The sequence below is a fragment of the Megascapheus bottae genome, chromosome 26, assembly GCF_031878675.1.
Source record: "Megascapheus bottae isolate mThoBot1 chromosome 26, mThoBot2.hap1, whole genome shotgun sequence".
NCBI lineage: Eukaryota > Metazoa > Chordata > Mammalia > Rodentia > Geomyidae > Megascapheus > Megascapheus bottae.
This window is the reverse complement of record NC_143534.1, coordinates 12,918,454-12,936,284: the sequence shown is the minus strand read 5'-3', so window position 1 is coordinate 12,936,284 and position 17,831 is coordinate 12,918,454. Positions and strand designations below refer to the sequence as shown.

General features: G+C 39.7%; 1 protein-coding gene across 1 annotated transcript in view; it reads right to left on the bottom strand.

The window, feature by feature from the left end:
• Positions 1 to 6,813, bottom strand: part of Stam (signal transducing adaptor molecule) — a 37,367-nt gene extending 30,554 nt beyond the window's left edge. The window contains exon 1 of the mRNA XM_090318966.1: positions 6,662 to 6,813. Coding sequence (XP_090175092.1) covers positions 6,662 to 6,701 — 40 coding nt within the window. The 5' untranslated portion in view covers positions 6,702 to 6,813. The remainder of the gene's footprint in view (positions 1 to 6,661) is intronic.
• Between the last annotated feature and the right edge of the window lie 11,018 nt (positions 6,814 to 17,831).

Below are 17,831 nucleotides of genomic sequence, written 5' to 3'. Positions count from 1 at the left end.
AGAGCTCAGGGACAACTCCCAGGCTCACAGTTCAAGTTCCACAGCGAACAAAAAAAGAAAAGAAACTGTTCACAGAGCATCGTACCTACTCAACAAGGTTCACTGTCAGACTACGCAAGAAAGTCTGTGGGGGTCTTATCTCCAATTAACCACCAGAAAATTGGAAGTGGCACTGTGGTTCAAAGTGGTAGAACACTAGCCTTGAGGGAAAGGGCACAATGACAGCTCCCAGGCCCTGAGTTCAAGCACCAAGATACACACACACACACACACGCACGCGCGCGTGCATGCATAACAAAGTTCTCAGGGCAAACTACTGACCTCAAACTTAATACACAGATTTATTAGAGAATCACATTTACTACAAGAAGAAATCTCTACAGGAAACATAGCCCAGATGGACAATCCAAATACAACTGACAGGTTGAAGGATCAATGGGGACAAGAGTAAAAGCTTGGTTCCATTGGAAACAAGTCACAGAGGAACCCCCACCCTGTTATTAGGTCCACTCCAATGTATATATTAGCTCCTCATAGTGAATGCATGAAAATGCCACTGTGCAAAAGTGGTAGGAAGGGAGAACAGAAAGTATTCTGAATCACACTGGAAGAATTCCACTCTTTTTAACAAGGCCTGGCTTTTTAACTATTCTATTAATGTCGAATCTAGTAGTTTTAGCAGAAATAAAACTTCTATTTCCAAAATCATGAAGCCTTCTACCTAAGGAAGAGAAATCCCAACTACAGATCACTCTAGTTGGACTATCTCATCTAAGTTGAGGAAACACTGAAAGATATTTATGAAGTTTACAGTCCAAAGGCCCAGGCTCATTACAAGACTGAAAGGCAGCTACCAGGGTATGGTGATATACACCTACAATCCTAAAATTCCAGAGGGAGTGGTAGTAAGGACTATGGTGAGTCTGAGGCTATATAGTGAGACTGTGTCAAAGAAAAAGAAATACAACATTAAGAAGACTGAGCTCTAAATCATAGACCCGTAGGACTACCATATGCTTCCACTTCCACCATGCCTTATTATTATCAAGGCCTACTTGAAAATTTCCTCTTCTCTAATCCAACCCTGGGTTTTAGCAAAAACTTACAAGTCATACTAAAAGCCAAAAGAGCAGTTTGAAAGACATAGCATCAGAATCAGAGTGAAATATGGCAGCAATGAAGGAATTGTCAGACCTAGAATTTTTTTTTTTTTTTTTTTTTTGGCCAGTCCTGGGCTTGAGCTCAGGGCTTGAGCTCAGGGCCTGAGCCCTGTCCTTTGACTTAGCACCACTCCTGGTCTTCGTGCAAGCTAGGCAAGCACTCTACTAGGCCAAACTCTCAGCCCCAGAACTAGAATTTTTTAAACTATGATTAAAACGCTAAGGTTTCTGATGTAAAAAGAAAGGCTGTGTGTGTGTGTGTGTGTGTGTGTGTGTGTGTGTGTGTGTGTGTATAGACAGTATGTCCAAGATCAGGCAAATCCATCTTCTCAGACTCTAGTGAGGACCTCACGATATATGGCACAATGGTCAGGGTACACATGTAAGAAAATAGAATGCATACAAAACAGAAAGCCAGAGAGATGTGGGTTCTAGGCTCATTCCATTCTATTCTCTAATCAGGGTCCTAGAGAAACACAACTGATTTTGTCCAACGATGATGCTCCTCTCAATGCCTCTTAATTGGTCCACTATCTCTTATACTGACGCAGCAAGCTTTCTCACATGAACCCCTAACGAACAAATTCCAACTGTTTTCAGCATCCTACAATCTTCTAACATGGAGGCAGTTGTTCGCACAATGAATCTCTTTTGCAAGAATACAAAACATCTGAAACATTTGTGATTTCAGTGCTATCTGAATTTTTTTCCTGGCATCTTTCTCCATCATTTATTAGCCCAAGAGTAAGCCATAAAAAAAGAATTCCTCTATCCCAAGGTGAGTAACAAAAACTAGAAAAATGGTAATTACTACAATAATGATAATTTCTGAGTAGGAGCTGGCTATAAAGAAATTAAGGATTTTTCAAATCCAGATGTCCTGTCTTATGCTCAAAAAGAAGGGGTACAGGGACCGGGAGTTTGGCCTAGTAGTAGAGTGCTTACCTAGCATGTACCAAGACCTTGGTTCGATCCCTCAGTACCACATACATTAAAAAGTCAGAAGTGGTACTGTGGTTCAAATGGCAGAGAGCTAGCCTTGAGGAAAAAGCCCAAGGAATATGTTCAGGCCATGAGTTCAAGCTTCAGGACAGGCAAAAAAAAAAAAAAAAAAAAAAAGGAGAGAAAATAAAAGAATGAACAGAGACACCCTGAAGGGTTTTCTCAGTCAAATCCTTAATTCACACCCTCTATCACCATCCATGTTTCATCAACTATAAACATAAAACTGGACTGACCCTGAGTATAAGATCTAATGGTTCCCATGTCAAGTAAAATTATCACCAAATAAATTTGTCAGACTTTTCTTATTAATCTATCATTTTTGTTTCTTTTGTTCTTTTTAAGACAGGGTCTTGCCATGTAGCCTAGGCTGGCTCAGAATTCCATGTAACCCAGACTGGCCGTGAACTTACAAGCCTCCCACCTCAGTTTCCTGAATCGTGAGATCTGGGACATGTGCCACCATATCTCCTTTAACTATCTTTTGTCACAGAGTACATATAATCCAAAATTCTTCATGATCAAGGCAGGAAAGTTGTTGGCTCCCTTGTCCATTCCTACATTGATAATGTAGGAATTATTTGCAGGAAAACATAAAATTTGGACATATACTCAGTAAAAAAGAATGAATTTCTAGTCTATTTCAGTACCTCTCTGAAGGGGCTAGCAAGCTAAAAAGAGAGGGAAAACTAACAGAAATCCAAATATAAGTAAGGTGTCAGAAATAAATCAAAATCCAAACAAAGCACATTGAAGGAAAGATGAAATACCTGTGGGAAAGAAAGGAAGAATAGGCTTCCTTACACATTTAGAAACCAAAACAAGAACAGAATAATGAACTCTATTCTTTCTATAGAAATGAGCAAAGAGGAAAGTTATGAAACACAAAAGTAGAATGAGGAATCTAAAGCTGCTGAAAAGCTAATTTTGTCTGTTTGAAAGAAATTAATCTGCTGCCAATCTATACAGTTTACAGAGGGGAAAAAACGCAAGAGAAAATATTTACTCTAATGATGGAATTATTTAGGATACAAATATTAAGATGCTATTCAATTTTTTTTTTTGGCTCAATGGTAAGCTAAGACAATTGTCTCAGAAGTGACACTGTAGAATAAGTAGAATAGCGATAGCCTTGAGCAAAAGGGCTCAGGGACAGAGCCTAGGCCCTGAGTTTAAGCCCCATGACCGTCAATAACTAAATAAAAGGCTGGCTTTGAGTCAGGACCCTCAGATCTCAGCCTCCTGAGTAGTTAGAATTATAGGCTTGAGCCACCACACCCCGCTTATGTCAGTGATCTTTATCCAAGACATTGTAAATGAAAACTGATGTGCAGAGGAAAAAGCAGCAACATAGCATCTTGCAGAAAGCACTTGCCGTAGGGTGAAAAACAGATTAAGAGATTCTAGATTCTAGAAGTATTGGGGTTTTGAACTCAGCCCTTGAGCTTACTTGACCTACCATTTAAGGCACAAAAATGGCAGTTACTTTTCAAATAAGATCTCCTATTTGAAACTTCAAAGGCAGCTGGATGGCAGGTGCACACCATCACACCCAGTTTTCTACTGGTTGAAACTGGGTCTTGCTAACTTTGTCAGGGCTAGCCTCAAACAACAACCCTCTCAACCTCTGCCTCTTCCGAAACTGTATTATAGACTAGAGCCACCATAAATGGCAGGAAAGGCCATGAGGCTTTTATCTCCAATTAACCACCAGAGAACTGGAAGTGGAACTGTGGCTCCAAGTGGTAGACTGTTGGCCTTGTGTACAAAAGCTCAGAGACAACACCCAGGCCCTGAGTTCAAGCCGCACCAGACAAGATAAAAAACAAAACAACATGCTATACTTGTTTTCATAGAAATTACAATGGACTATAACAGTGGTTCTCAACGGGGAGCTATTCTAACAAACCTTTAAAACCAAGAGTGGCAGTCAGTGGCCCCAGCACAGAAATCTATTAAGGACAAGGTGAGTCAACACCTAAAATCTATAATGTACAGGACAGACCACCATCTTTCCCAGTCTGAACCCAAAGATATTTATGTAGCCCAAATTATCAATCATCTTGCTACTGGGAAACTGCAAGTTAGGATTATCAGGAAATAATTCAGGTATAACCAGTTGAATTCTGGGGTAGTCTTAAAACATGGGGATATAAAGAAAGAAGAAACACGAGCAGGAAGGCAAGAAGGAGCCTGTACTGCATTGGGTGGTGTAGACACAGAACAGGTTTGACATTAAGAAATTTATATGAACGTAACGCAAAGGTGTGTTAAAAAAAAAATCAGCAGGAACATGCATGAGGCCCTGAGTTCAATTCATAGTATCTTAAAAACAGGCACAGTCATCAGGCTATAAAGGCAATTGATTAGCTGGTAGCTAGCTTGTATAGTAGTATCAAAACTATATTGAAAGTACTGGAAATAAAGGTAGTAAGTACCAAGATCTAAGATGTAAAGCTACCTAAGAGCATCAGTCAGGTTTTGTTTATCATTATATGTCTTAAGTCTCTTATATTTATGAGCATTATGTAGTGCTAAATAGTGCTAATTATATACAATTTGCCAATTCATTTCTTACTTTGAGTTACTGATGATCTCTGAATTTCCATGCAAACTACAACAAAATCTAGCCTCTATCAAGTACCTACCTATAAAGACACTGTAATCAGGTCTCTTACATATAGTATTTCATTAAATCACAGTACAAAACTATTTTCCCTTCCTCAAACACAGAACACTGGAACTCAAAGGATCCACACTGCCTTGCAACTCAGGAAGAAGCAGAGACTGGATTAAACCACTTTTTAACTATAATCCAAACCTCAACCAAAATAAAGGTGCAGCCTAGCTCATGCTTGTAATCCTCAAGAAGCTGAAATCTGAGGATCGCAGTTCGAAGCCAGCACAGGCAGGAAAGTCTCGAAAATTCTTATCTCCAATTAAGAGATAAGAAAAAAGCAGTGCCTAGTACAATGGCTCACACCTGTAATCCTAGCTACTCAGGAAGCTGAGAGCTGAGACTCATGGTTCAAAGCTAGCCTGGGCACTAAAAAGTCCGGGAGACTCTTATCTTCTATTAATCTCCTGAAAACCAGAAGTGGTGCTGGGGCTCAAGGGGTAGGGTGATAGCCTTGAGCTGAAGAGTTCAGGGACAATGTCCAGGCCCAGAGTTCAAGCCCCATGACAGAAAAGGAAGGAAGGGAGGGAGGGAGGGAGGGAGGGAGGGAGGGAGGGAGGGAGGGGGAGGGGGAGGGGGAAGGAGGGAGGGAGGGGGAGGGAGGGAGGGGGAGGGAGGAAAGAAGGAAGGAAGGAAGGAAGGAAGGAAGGAAGGAAGGAAGGAAGGAAGGAAGGAAGGAAGGAAGGAAGGAAGGAGAAAACCAGAAGTGGAGTTGTGGCTCAAGTGGTAAGAGTGCTTATCTTGAGCAAAAATGCTAAGGGACAACATCAGGGCCAAGTTCAAGTCTCAGGTGCTGCACAAAAAAAAATAAAAATGCATAAACTTTTTAATTATTCTGATAGTCTTTTGCTATAGCAATTGTTAAATTCTGCCTTGCAGGACTTGAATGTGACATTTGGCTGGCTTTTATTCCATACTTTTGTGTCAAGATAGTTCCTAAATGCATTCAAGTCACCTTAAAAAAAAAAAAATCCCACAATGATTCCATTCATGCCAGGAAACAACAAACAAGCTAACTTGTTGAATTGGTTAAGATCAGTACCTAATATCAAAGATTCATTCCGAAAACACTGAGCACACTTAGGGTACTTTGGTGAGACTGGTAAAAAAAAGTGCTGAGACGGCCTAAGAAAGGCGTCTCAAAAGTCAGCCGTCCGTCCTCAAATCAGTTTCAAGCTGGGGCCAAGAATTTCATCTTTCCCAACCATTCTAGGCTACACCCAGAAGCCTGGTGGAGCTCTTTCGACTCTCCTGGGACCGTTACAAAAAAAAAGAAAAAAAGAAAAGAAGATTTACAGCCTTTCTAAACGAAGGTACCTAATCGGTACCTAATCTGCCAGTTTCCCGTGCTGTGGTCCGGTGGTTTGCTTTGGTTTTCCATTCGGCCGGGGGCTGGGGGGGGGGGGAACAACTTTTGCCTTGGAGCTTTGTCATCGAGTCATCGAGTTGACTCAGTTTACTCGAGCCCAAGATGTGAAACGCCTCAGCCCTTCCCAGTTCTTCCAGACAAGCCAAGTCCCGGCGCCAGATGCCAACACCAGCTGGCTGCTCCTCCCAGGCCCAGAAGCTGGTGGGTTACCCCCCCACCCCACCTCACGGCCCACCTCAGGGGTTCTCCAACTCCCAATTCTTAAAATTTAAAGAAAAAAAGGGGGGGAGGGGGAGAAGCGCTAAGCTTCCTTCACCTGCTCTTCAAGGAGCCTCGGTGTTGGGGAGGGAGGAGCCGACCCCAAGGCCCAAAAGTCTAGAATGTTCCCCGGGGCGGCCGGAGGGGGCTGCGGCCCGACGGGTGAGGGGGGCCCGGGAGCGGCCAAACACTCACCCACATCCTGGTCGAAGGGATTGGTGGCAAAGAGAGGCATCTCCAACTGCGTGCCGAGAGGTCCACGGGGACACCCCTCGACACCACGGGAGTCGGGGTGCGAAGAAGGGAAGAAATGACTCCCCCCCTGGTCAATTTCCCACAGACGCCGCGGCAGATCCTCCTCTCACCCACCCCCCAGCAACCTCGGTGGCGGCGGCGGCAACAGCAAAGCGAACAAGGACCCCGGCGCGGGGCATGTCGGGAACTCAGGCGACCTCAGATCTGCCGGAATCAAACCTGACAAGAACTTGCCCCGCCCGCTCCGACCGACCCCAGCGGGTCCTCTTCCCGATTCCGCTTTTGATGGATCACGCGTGTAACGACGAGTAATTGTTGCTTTTTCCTTTGCGCCAGGAATCTCCGAGGGAGAGGGTCCTTCAGGCGCGCCGAAGACATCTTAACGCCCCTCGGAGTGAACCCGGCGGAGGAGAAAGAGGGTTCAGAGTGGGTCCTGCCGAGAGCCCGGTGGCGCTCCACGCCTGCTTTGTTGATTTGGTCGGCCGGGGTAACTTTGCAGTCCTCTGAAAGGGAGATGGAGAGTCTTTGGGGTGGTCTCCTGAGGACAAAGACCTTGGGGAGTGGGGTGACGGGAAGGACTGACTGACAGCCCTCCAGAGCGGGCGTCGGTGCTGAGGTCACGTCGCTCACCCCGAGTCCCCCAGAGCCCCGCTCCAGTCACCGACGACGGGGCGTCTGCGCCTCCCGACTAACCGCGCTGTCACCAGGCAGCTTTGCCGGGTAGAGGAAAATGAGTTGTTTTGTTTTCACTGCCCGAGGAAAGAAGAAAAAGGAAACGGAGATGAGAAATGGACTCGTGATGGATGGCTAGCAATTACAAATGTTGGTTTCATAATTTTATTTATTTTGCTTGAGATCAGGGCCTGAGCACTATCCTTGGACTTTCTCCAGGCTAGAGCTCTACCACTTGGGCCACAGCACCACTTCTGGCTTGTTTTCTATGTATGTGGTACCAAGGAATCGAACCCGGGTCTTCGTGCATGCTAGGCAAGCACTTTAACCACTAGGCCAAGCTCTCGGCCAAGAGTAGTTGATTTTTGTTTTGTTTTTGTTTTTTAAAGAATACCGTCTATCGTGTAGAAGTTGTAAGGAACGTCAGCTGGAGAGTTTGCACACATTTTGGCTGCTCCTTGCTTTCATGCAAATTGCATGTAAACTATAACCAAATTATAATTCCAGACATAACGTGGGAAAAAAATGGGCATGCCAACAATAGGATTTGTATCAAGAGTATACAGTGCTTGCTTACAGGGTAAGTATGTGTAGGAGAGTGTGTGTGTGTGTGTGTGTGTGCAGCTGTCTAGAGGATTGAACTTAAAGCTTTATGCTTTCTGTCTGCGCACTGCCAAGTGTTCTACCACTTGAGCCACAGCTCCACTTCCAGCTTTTTGGCAGTTAATTGGAGATGAGAGAAAATACTGTGTGTGTACATATATACATATATATGTATGTATATGTATAGCTTATATGGTTCAATACTATATACAGTTTCAGACACGCTTGGATTTCTTGGGACATGAAGTGGGGGGTGAAGGAGTGAGAGGAACTACAGTAGCATATTCATCTCCCATTATGTTTTTACCTACTACACTGGAGTGAATTGTATGCCTCAAAATTCCTATATTGAAACTTTCATCCCAGTGTGATGGTATTTGGAGATGGGGCATAAGAGAGGTAATTAGATTTAGATGAGGTCATGAAGCTTGAGGCTTTTCCTAGATGAGATTGGTGCCCTTGTGAAAAGAGATACCAAATTGTTTTTTTTTTTCTCTTTATGTTGTGAGGACAATGAAAGTCAGCTATCTGCAAGCAATTAAGAGAGTTCTCACCAGAACTCAGTGTTACTCATATCTTGATCTTACATTACTCTAAGAAAATTAATTTGTGCTGTTTCAGTCTGTTTTGTTGTGGCAGGCCACTCTGACCAACACAGCTATAGATATCCAAACAATTCTGTAGACTACTGCAAGCGTGTTGGACACTGGTGGCTCATGGCTGTAATCCTCCTGAGTACAAGAGACTGAGATCTAAGGATTGCAGTTTGAAGCCAGCACTAGTCTTGAGCAAAAGAGCTCAGCGACGGTGCCTAGGCACTGAGTTCAAGTCCCACATACAACCCAGAAGAAGAAGAATGGCTTATCTAACACAAATCCAGTTATGATATTAAAAAAATATGATAAATGTTATGATAAATGTTTATTAACTCCTTGTGCATGCCAGGTTCTACTCTAGAATGGCATGGGGATAAGAAGGCTTAAGTGATTTAACTTTTATTGAAGAATATCCTTTATTGGGAGATTACAAAATCAGAATCTCCCCTGCTTTCTGGATTAAATTTTAATTCTTTTGTATTATTTATTTAATTAAAGAATGGTCCCTAAATACCTTCTTTCTTCAGTTTTTTTCCCCCCATACTCTCTAGTTTTGAGGGTGGGGCCTTTGCCCCCCTTCCATATCTTCTAACAACATACTACTATGACAAACATATTGCTCTTTGCTCTATTTAGATAAATACCAGGCCACTAACTTCCCAATCAAACTTCACTTCCCAAAAGCATTTTCTGACTCAATTTTTGACCAGTAATAGGTATATTATAAGTACTTGTTAATTAATTGCTTGATTGGCTATTTCTATCACAGCACTTAATGGTATATTTGTTCTAGATACTGATTACCATAAAAAGACAGTAACAGCACCCAGGCGGAGTTCAAGCCCCATGACCCACAAAAATAAATAAATAAATAACTTTTTAAAAAAGCAAATAGAACTACTGGAAATGAAAAATATGCAGTATCTAAGATGCAATTTAAACTAAATATATTACAATATTAGAATATTAGTAAAGAATATTGTTTTGCAAGGACAAAGGGTTACTTATACATTGTTGGTGAGAATTTAAATTAGTGCAACCGCTATTAAAACCAAACTCCTAGGCATATAGCTGAAGGAGTGCAACACACAAGAGACATAACTGAGGAATGGATGAAGAAATTATAATATATGTCCACTATAGAGTATTCTTTAGCTATAAAGGAAAATGAAATGTTTGTAGGAAAATTGGTGGAACATCATGAACAAGAGAAGCCAAACCTCATGTTTTTGCTCCTGTTGTAGAATCTAGTTCTATAATGATGATGATGATAGGGTGAGAGCATAAAAAGGGTAATTGTGGTGTGGAGAAATCAGCAGTAAGGGAGAATGGAGAAGATTGATTTGATCAAAGTAAAATGTGTGTATGTGAGTGAATGTGTGTGTGTAGATAACATAATAAAGCCTCCTAAACACTGTGTGAAAAAGTCACTATATCACAGTGAAACTATACTGTGACACTAATAATTGCAATTACTTTGTGCAACGTCATGCTAGTAATTGCAGCCAAACTGTTGAGTCAAAATCAAGTTGAAATCCACTAATGAAAAAAAAATTCAATTTTCCAAATATAAATACCCATATAATTATTAAACTATACAAATACAAATACCATTACTTGTTATCCCATTTTCTTAACTATTAAACAAAGGGAGGGAAAAGACAGCTGTTTTCAAGGGTTGGAAATATAGCTCAGTGGTAGAGTGCTTTCCTGCATGCACAAATCTGGTTTAAATTGCCAATACAAAAGGGGAAAAATATTTTTAAAAGCCAACATATTTGACAACATAGTTAAAGTAAGGGGAAAGAATCCCTGAAAAATACAAATGCTGTAAATGGGTCAAGATGAAGCAGCAAATCTGAAAAGGTACATAATAATCTCAAATCCAACGAATTCAGCAACAGATTCTATTAAATGTGTAAAAAAAAACACAGGAAGAGGGAACAGATCCCTTCTCAGTTTAATAAACCCACATGATACTGGGGACAAAATCAAAGACATAAGAAAACAAACCATATCCCTCATGAACCAAGATATGATTATTCTAAATATCAAATATATTTTAGAATATATTACAAGTTGCACTTGACTTGAAAAATCAATCAAGACAATGCACTCTGTAACACAGAATAAGAAAAATTGTGTTTGATGACATCAAGGCAAAACTGCACTTGACAAAATGCAACGACTTCGTGACTAAAATCTCCTTGCAAACTAAGGTGAAGGGCATCACCAAGAAAACTTAACTGCCTTCTTAAGTGGGTTTGTAGAAGATAAAGGTGTGTCTGTGATAAGCAGAAATAGGTAAATGCCCCTTTTCACACTGCTCTGCAGTACAGTGAAGGCACTTAACTAGTGTTATAAGCAAGAAAAGAATTTATAATAAAAAGAATCTGAGTGGGGTCTTTGCTTTTGGCCAAGACGAGGTTTGTCCTGTCTAAAACAACCAGAACTCTGGATAAATTGTAAAACAAAACAAAAAAGCAGTTCTCAGAATGTTAAGCCATGAGATGCAAATAAAGTGAGTCCAGTGGTTGTCTCAGCTTGCTGCCTAGGTCCATTTCCCCCTGCTGTGGCCCTGACACCCAGTCTCTGAGGTGAAGAAGCAGAGAATGAGTCCCTGGGAGCCCAAGGCCATGAAATATTGACAGAGTCCTAGTAACCCTCTGAGCGAGCTCTAGCAATCTGCAGATAAGCCCTAGATATTCAGCTGGGCACCTGCCAACTGTATGTGTGAGGGAGCCAAGAGGTATTAGAACTATGTGAAGCTCATATAAAAAGATCAAGAACAGTACCATTTAACTGGGGAAGGGTGGGGAAAGCCCAATATTTCAGGAGATGCATAGGGAAATTAGCACTATCCAGATAATTTCTATGATCAGGAAATGAGCACTACTATATATAGTCTGTACTATATACTCACACTGTACCAGTTCACTTTTATGACCAATTCACTGCTCTTCGAACATCACCTGGGTGTCCTCCAAGAACTCAGTTCTCACACTACCTGAACACAGCATCCAAGTCCCTTGGTTAAATGCTGTTTTCCTACTAGGCTGTCCCTGTTTCAGATGATTCCTTCTGACTGAGTGGCTACAAATCAGATGATCCTATAACTGATTCCTTGGATTAGATTATCTGCTAGAGTGGCCTACAGAACTCAGGGCAGCACTTTATTTCCACTTATTTATTGTAATGAAAACTCAGGAACAGGCAAATGAGAGAAATGAATAGGTCAAGGTTGCTGGCTGGTACAGAATCCACACTGTGATGTGCGCTTTTTATGTTGTCTAGGCATTGTTTTAAATATAAATTGGATATATATCAAAAGCAAGGTTAGTCACCCTTGCCAAAAGTCTAGTTCTCTGCCTCCTCCCAATTTCCAAATGTAGTCAATCTAGAAATAACCACTTCCCTATGGGATAGCTATATATAGCCTATTTGACGTGTCCACTCATCCTCCCCACCCCCCAAAACAATTTTAAGCATGTATTATACAGAAACACCACAGTAAGAATGACTCCAAAGCTTGTTTCTGCTTCTCTAAACCTGTTTTGGAAAATCCCCCAAACCCTAATAAAGTCACAACATCCTCAACCCCTTTTCTGGTCCCCAATCACTGGTTATATGTCATGTTCTGGACAGCTCTCCATTTCCTGCTGGCCCTGTGAAGCACACTGCCCATTCTCTCTGGAACCTGAGTGATGAATGACTCCTTTTATCCCATGTGTCTTCTCTGTTTCCCTTCTGACCATACCTGGACTCAAGTCCTCTTGAGGGCAGGGCTTATTTGAAGTGTGGCTGTCTTGATAAAAGAAAACTGAACACAAGTCAGGAAAGAGCTACAACTATGCTTGCCAATACAGATACTAGACTGACGATGGAATTCTAAGTTACAAATATCATAAGTTACAAAATGAATTTAATATACCTAAGCTACTGAACATCACAACTCAGGAACACAGTACTTTAGAGAGTCTGTGTGTTTGAGTGGCTTACTGGTGATTATACCTAGCTGGCTCTCAACCCAGCATCTCAAGGGACTATATATACCAGGAAAAAAATACCAAGACTGTGAATTTAAAATAAAATTTCTCCTGAATGCATATTGCTTTTATACTATTGTAAGGTTACCCCCACCTGAAAAAAAAATGAAGTAAGACTATCATGACTCAGGGATCATCTGAATAAACTAGTTCTTGTCAAGTGAACACGTAGTCATGAGTAAGACAGGAAATAATATGGAATGCACATGAAAAACAGCCTTAACAGGCAGCAGCAGACTAATGTCTACAAACACTAATGCTAAAGACTGCTTAAGTAAACTAGAGACCAAAACCAAAACAACACTAGAAATCACAAACCACTCTACCCTCCACATACCTCAACAACTCAGCAGCTCTCCAAACCTTGTTTTTGGGTACCATTTTCTTTACTGTGTAGGCATCATTAATTAAATTATTTACCAATGATCAACTCAGCCTTTAGCCTTTCCCTGCCAGTTTTGTATGGGCCTAAAAGTTTCAGTCTTCCAACATCAGTTGTTTCTCCTGGCAACCAACCTTCATGTAAGAGTATCTAGGATTCCCCAGTCCCCAGCTATTTAAATAAATAAACACTAAGGTTTTCAACCGATACTTCAAGGGTTTCGAGAGCTGTGTGCCAAGTTGGGGGCAGAAGTTAAATATATATCACATATAACCTTGAGGTTATTGGGTCTCAGAGTATTTGGGTTACAATACTCTGAAGTATTTTACCTCAGTAACAGCAAAATTAGTTTTAAAGATGCTTTGATCCAGCTTAAAAGGAAAGTTTGAAAGGATCAAGGGGTTCTCAAGTAATCTCTGTACCAGAACAAAGCCGGTGGTCATTATAGAATCAAAATCCAGCATCCAACAAGATGAAACAGACAATATCTGATATCCAATCAACTAACGCATCAGACCGACTACAAGAAAATCATTTTATTTTACTTTTGGGCTGTACTGTGGCTTAATTCAGGGTCTTTTATGTAATAGGCAGATCCTCTATTACTTGAGCCACATCTTCAGGTGTTTTTTTGTTTTTTTGTTTTTTTACTTTGATTGGTTTGTTTTCTTGCTTTTGGATAAGGTGTTGTATTTTTTTTTCCTGGTGCCAGTCTTAGACTTCAATCCTTCTACTTACACCTCCCACTGTGATTGGGAGGGGCCCAGTTTATGTGTTGATATGTCCTGCTAACTTTTTTCTTTTTCCAGGAGGGAGTTAGGAGACTGGGCAGGCCTCCTTTCGATCTCTGCCTCCCATGTCAAAAAGGCTGGGGCAGGTATCTTAATATCAAAGTAAATTACAGAGAAATGAATATTATCAATAATAATATAATCAAGAGAACAGAAAAAACTATACATATATACTTGTAACAAAAATTCAAAAATTGATGAACTTAAAAAAATAGAAAACTATGATTGCAGTTGAAATTTTCAACTCCAATTCCATGATAACACTAAGACAAGTTAACAAAGTCTATAAGGCCGTAGAAGACTTGAAAAAATACAACTAACCCATTTCACTTAATGAAGTTGATAGAAAAGTACACCCAGAGATGACTGATTATTCATTCTTTTCAAATTGTACGTGACGTCAGCATAGATAAAAATATGAGCCTCAAGCAGCTTAATAAATATTAAATTAAAAGAATTCAAGTCATACCAGGTATCTTCATTGGCTACTTAAAAGCAAGTAATTGCTAAGCACCAGTGGCTCACACTTGTAATCCTAGCCATTCAGGAGGCTGAGCTTTGAGGATTGGGATTCAAAGCAAAAGTTTACGGGACTCCTATCTCCAATGAGCTACCCAAAATCCAGAAGTACAATTGTAGTGGTGAACAAAAAAAGCCCATGTACAGTGCCCAGGTCTTGAGTTCAAGCCCCAGGGCTGGCACACATGCATGTGCATACACACACACACACACACACACACACACACAGAAACAGTGAAAGGTAGTTTATCCTTTTATCATTTTTGTTTTCTTGTCCTAGGCCTTGAAATCAAGACCTGAGCTCTGTCCCTGAACCTCTCTATGCTCAAGGCTGGGGCCACAGCACCACTTCTGGCTCTTTTGTTTTGTTTTTGCTTTCTGTTTATGTGGTACTGAGGAATTAAACCCAGGGCTTCATGCATGCTAAGCGAGTACTCTACTACTAAGCCACCTTACCAGCCTCTGAAAGGTATTTTAAATCACCACATATTTGGAAACTAAATTAATATACCTCTAAATAAAGCAGAAGTCAAAAAATAAAAATGGAAACTAAAAGGTGTTGTGAATGGAATTTAAAAAAGGACACAGCATGCATGTCAAATTTTGTGAAAATCAAGAAAGGTAGAGATATTTATAATATTATCTACAGTAGAAAAGAAAAAAAAGGATCTTTAATGATGTCTATATGGAACTAGAAAAAGCAACAAATGAAATTCAAACTAAGCAGAGGAAATAAGAAATGTCAACATGGAAAAGAAAACACAAGAATAAATGAATCTTAAAATTGTATATGATCAGTAAAACTACAAATCTATGGGCAGACTAATGAGCAAAAAGAAGTGGAAAAGCCACAAATCTATTTCATAAGAGAAATGACATTACTTATAGATTTTACAGATGCTCAAGTAAAATATTGTAACTATTTTTGTATGTCTGTGGAAATAATTTTTCCTCTTGACAGATATGTGACACCAGACTTGGCATATTATAACCAACTATATATGAACTGGACAATGTGAGAGAAAAATTCCTTCAGAGGCACAAATTCCTAAATCTTAACCAATTCACATTCTTCCTAACTTGCTCCATTTCTCTCAAGAAATAATATCTCTTTCAATACAGTTAAATATAAACTTAAAAGGCTTCACTGGATATCAAAGGAAAGATGTAAGGAACTTTGGAGTCGTGGCTTAGGGATGACTCTCCACTTTATTTGGAATACTTTTACAGATATATAGGTAAATATATTTACCAAATTGTATATTTAAAATCTGTAAAGATATTGTATTTGAATTATATCTCAGCAAAATTGTCCAAATTAACCAGAATTTACTATTTGTAATTATGATAGATTTTTTTAAATCATTACCTAAAATTGAGGGAAGCTGAAATGTTTGAAAATAAGATTCTCAGATCACGTCTCAGTAACTAGACTGCTTTCCCTTGCCTAAGAGATAGTCTAGAATATAGCTGTTTCATCTCATATGGTTTTAAACCTTGTTTAATGGAGATAGTTGAACCAATCTTTATAATGCCAGGATTTGTATATAGCTTTTAAAACAAATAATGAATACAAGCTACCCCAGTATACTATAAGCTCAGCTCATCCCTTCCATTTTTTTCTCCTTTCTCATGACAAAGATCTTTTCTGTCAGCTAATAACTGTCACACTGTTTAACTAGATTAGTAACACTTAGCAGCTGATCAGGGTTTATGGTGGCCAGTTTCAGTCTGCAGTTGGTGTAATCTGAAGGCTTTTGGAAATGAAGACCTCAGCAAGACATCCAGTCCCCAGAATTTACTAGCCCCAAACTTCCCAAAACAATAACTTCAGTTCTGAAGGATTTTTCCAAGTTAAGCACAATAAAAATATATATATGGTTATTATATGGACCTTTACAAGGAAAAAAGGGAGCATCTTCATTCTCAAGTTCACCAAACTATATCTCTATGAATGTAGAACATTTTCCCCAAAGAAGAGTTTTAAATGCTACTTTTTATGTTCTGTTTATTCAGGTATACCTGATGTTTATAATAGCATACTTGTGCTTTGTTTTATTTTCACCTTTACTTTTGTGAGGTATGAAATGATCCTTTAGGAATAAAGTTCTTAGAGGACTATAACAATATACTTATATTATCGTATAGATAGATTTTTACTTAAAATTTATTGAACTTACAGCTGTCCATTTAGAGCAGAATTGTATGAGTGATGCTGTCTCTCCTAAGCATCAACTAGAAAAGCTCTTGAAAGGCCTCTCTGTACCAGGGTTTTCCTATCTACAAAAAAGGAGAGTTGGGCTTGTTACATGCCTTGACTCTCAGCATTGGAAAAGCTGAAGCCCAAGGATCACAAATAAGATGCCATCTTGAGCTAGACAGTAAAATCATCTTCAAGAACAAGGTTGGGGTTTAGCTTAGTAGCAAAGCTCAGGTTTCAATTCCCCCCCCAAATCACAATCCTCTCCCAATCAAAACCAAACCAAACAAAAAACTCAAACTAAAATTTGGCACATGAGAAGTGGTGTATTCCTGTAACATATCTTGAGATCATCAAATACATTATTTGTAATATTTTTTCTTATCTACTTATAGATCTTAATTTTTGAAGTTAGGCTGGCGTTTTTCATTCATTTTGGTAACTGGTATATAATGAATTATTTATTTTTGCCAGTCCTGGGCTTGAGCTCAGGGCCTGAGCACTGTCCTTGGACTTTCTCAAGGCTAGAGCTCTACCACATGAGCCTCAGCGCCACTTCCGGCTTTTTTCTATGTATGTGGTACTGAGGAATCAAACCTGGGTCTTTGTCCATGCTAGGCAAGCACTCTACCACTAGGCCAAACTCCTGGCCCTAATTATTCCTTTTTAACAGTTCTACAAATCTATTGTTATTATTTATTCCTAGGATTTTTAAGCTTTTTTGAGAAAAAAAATCATTATATTGAGCTTTGTAAAAAAAAAATCAGGTACATCTCATGTCATTCAATATTTCAAAGGCATTATTTGGATGGAAACCTAATTCATTCATTAATTCATTTAAAATTAAGTTGGCTCTAAGGTTTGAATTTAGGGACTCATTTCTAGTAGCCAGTCTCTCCACCACTTGAGCCAGCAAAAACTATTAATTTCAAAACACAACCTTATTCTTTCACAGTATTTGGATAAACTTTCAATAGCAGGGAAAATTTTACACTTTGAAATACTTGCTCATTTATGGAATTTTAAAGTCAGCTAACTATAGAGACATATAAATGTATATATGCATATTTACATATTATATACATATATGTATTTGTGTGTATATACATACATATATACACACAAAGAAATGTACCCACTTTGTGTTCAGTATGATGAGTGTTGACAGGGTATATACCAATATAACAACCACAATAAATGTATTGAATGTTTACATTAACCTAAGGAGAGCTCTGTTTGTTTTTTTTTCTTTTCCCTCTCCCTCCTTACAACTCTCTCTTGTGCTGGGGCTTGAACTCAGA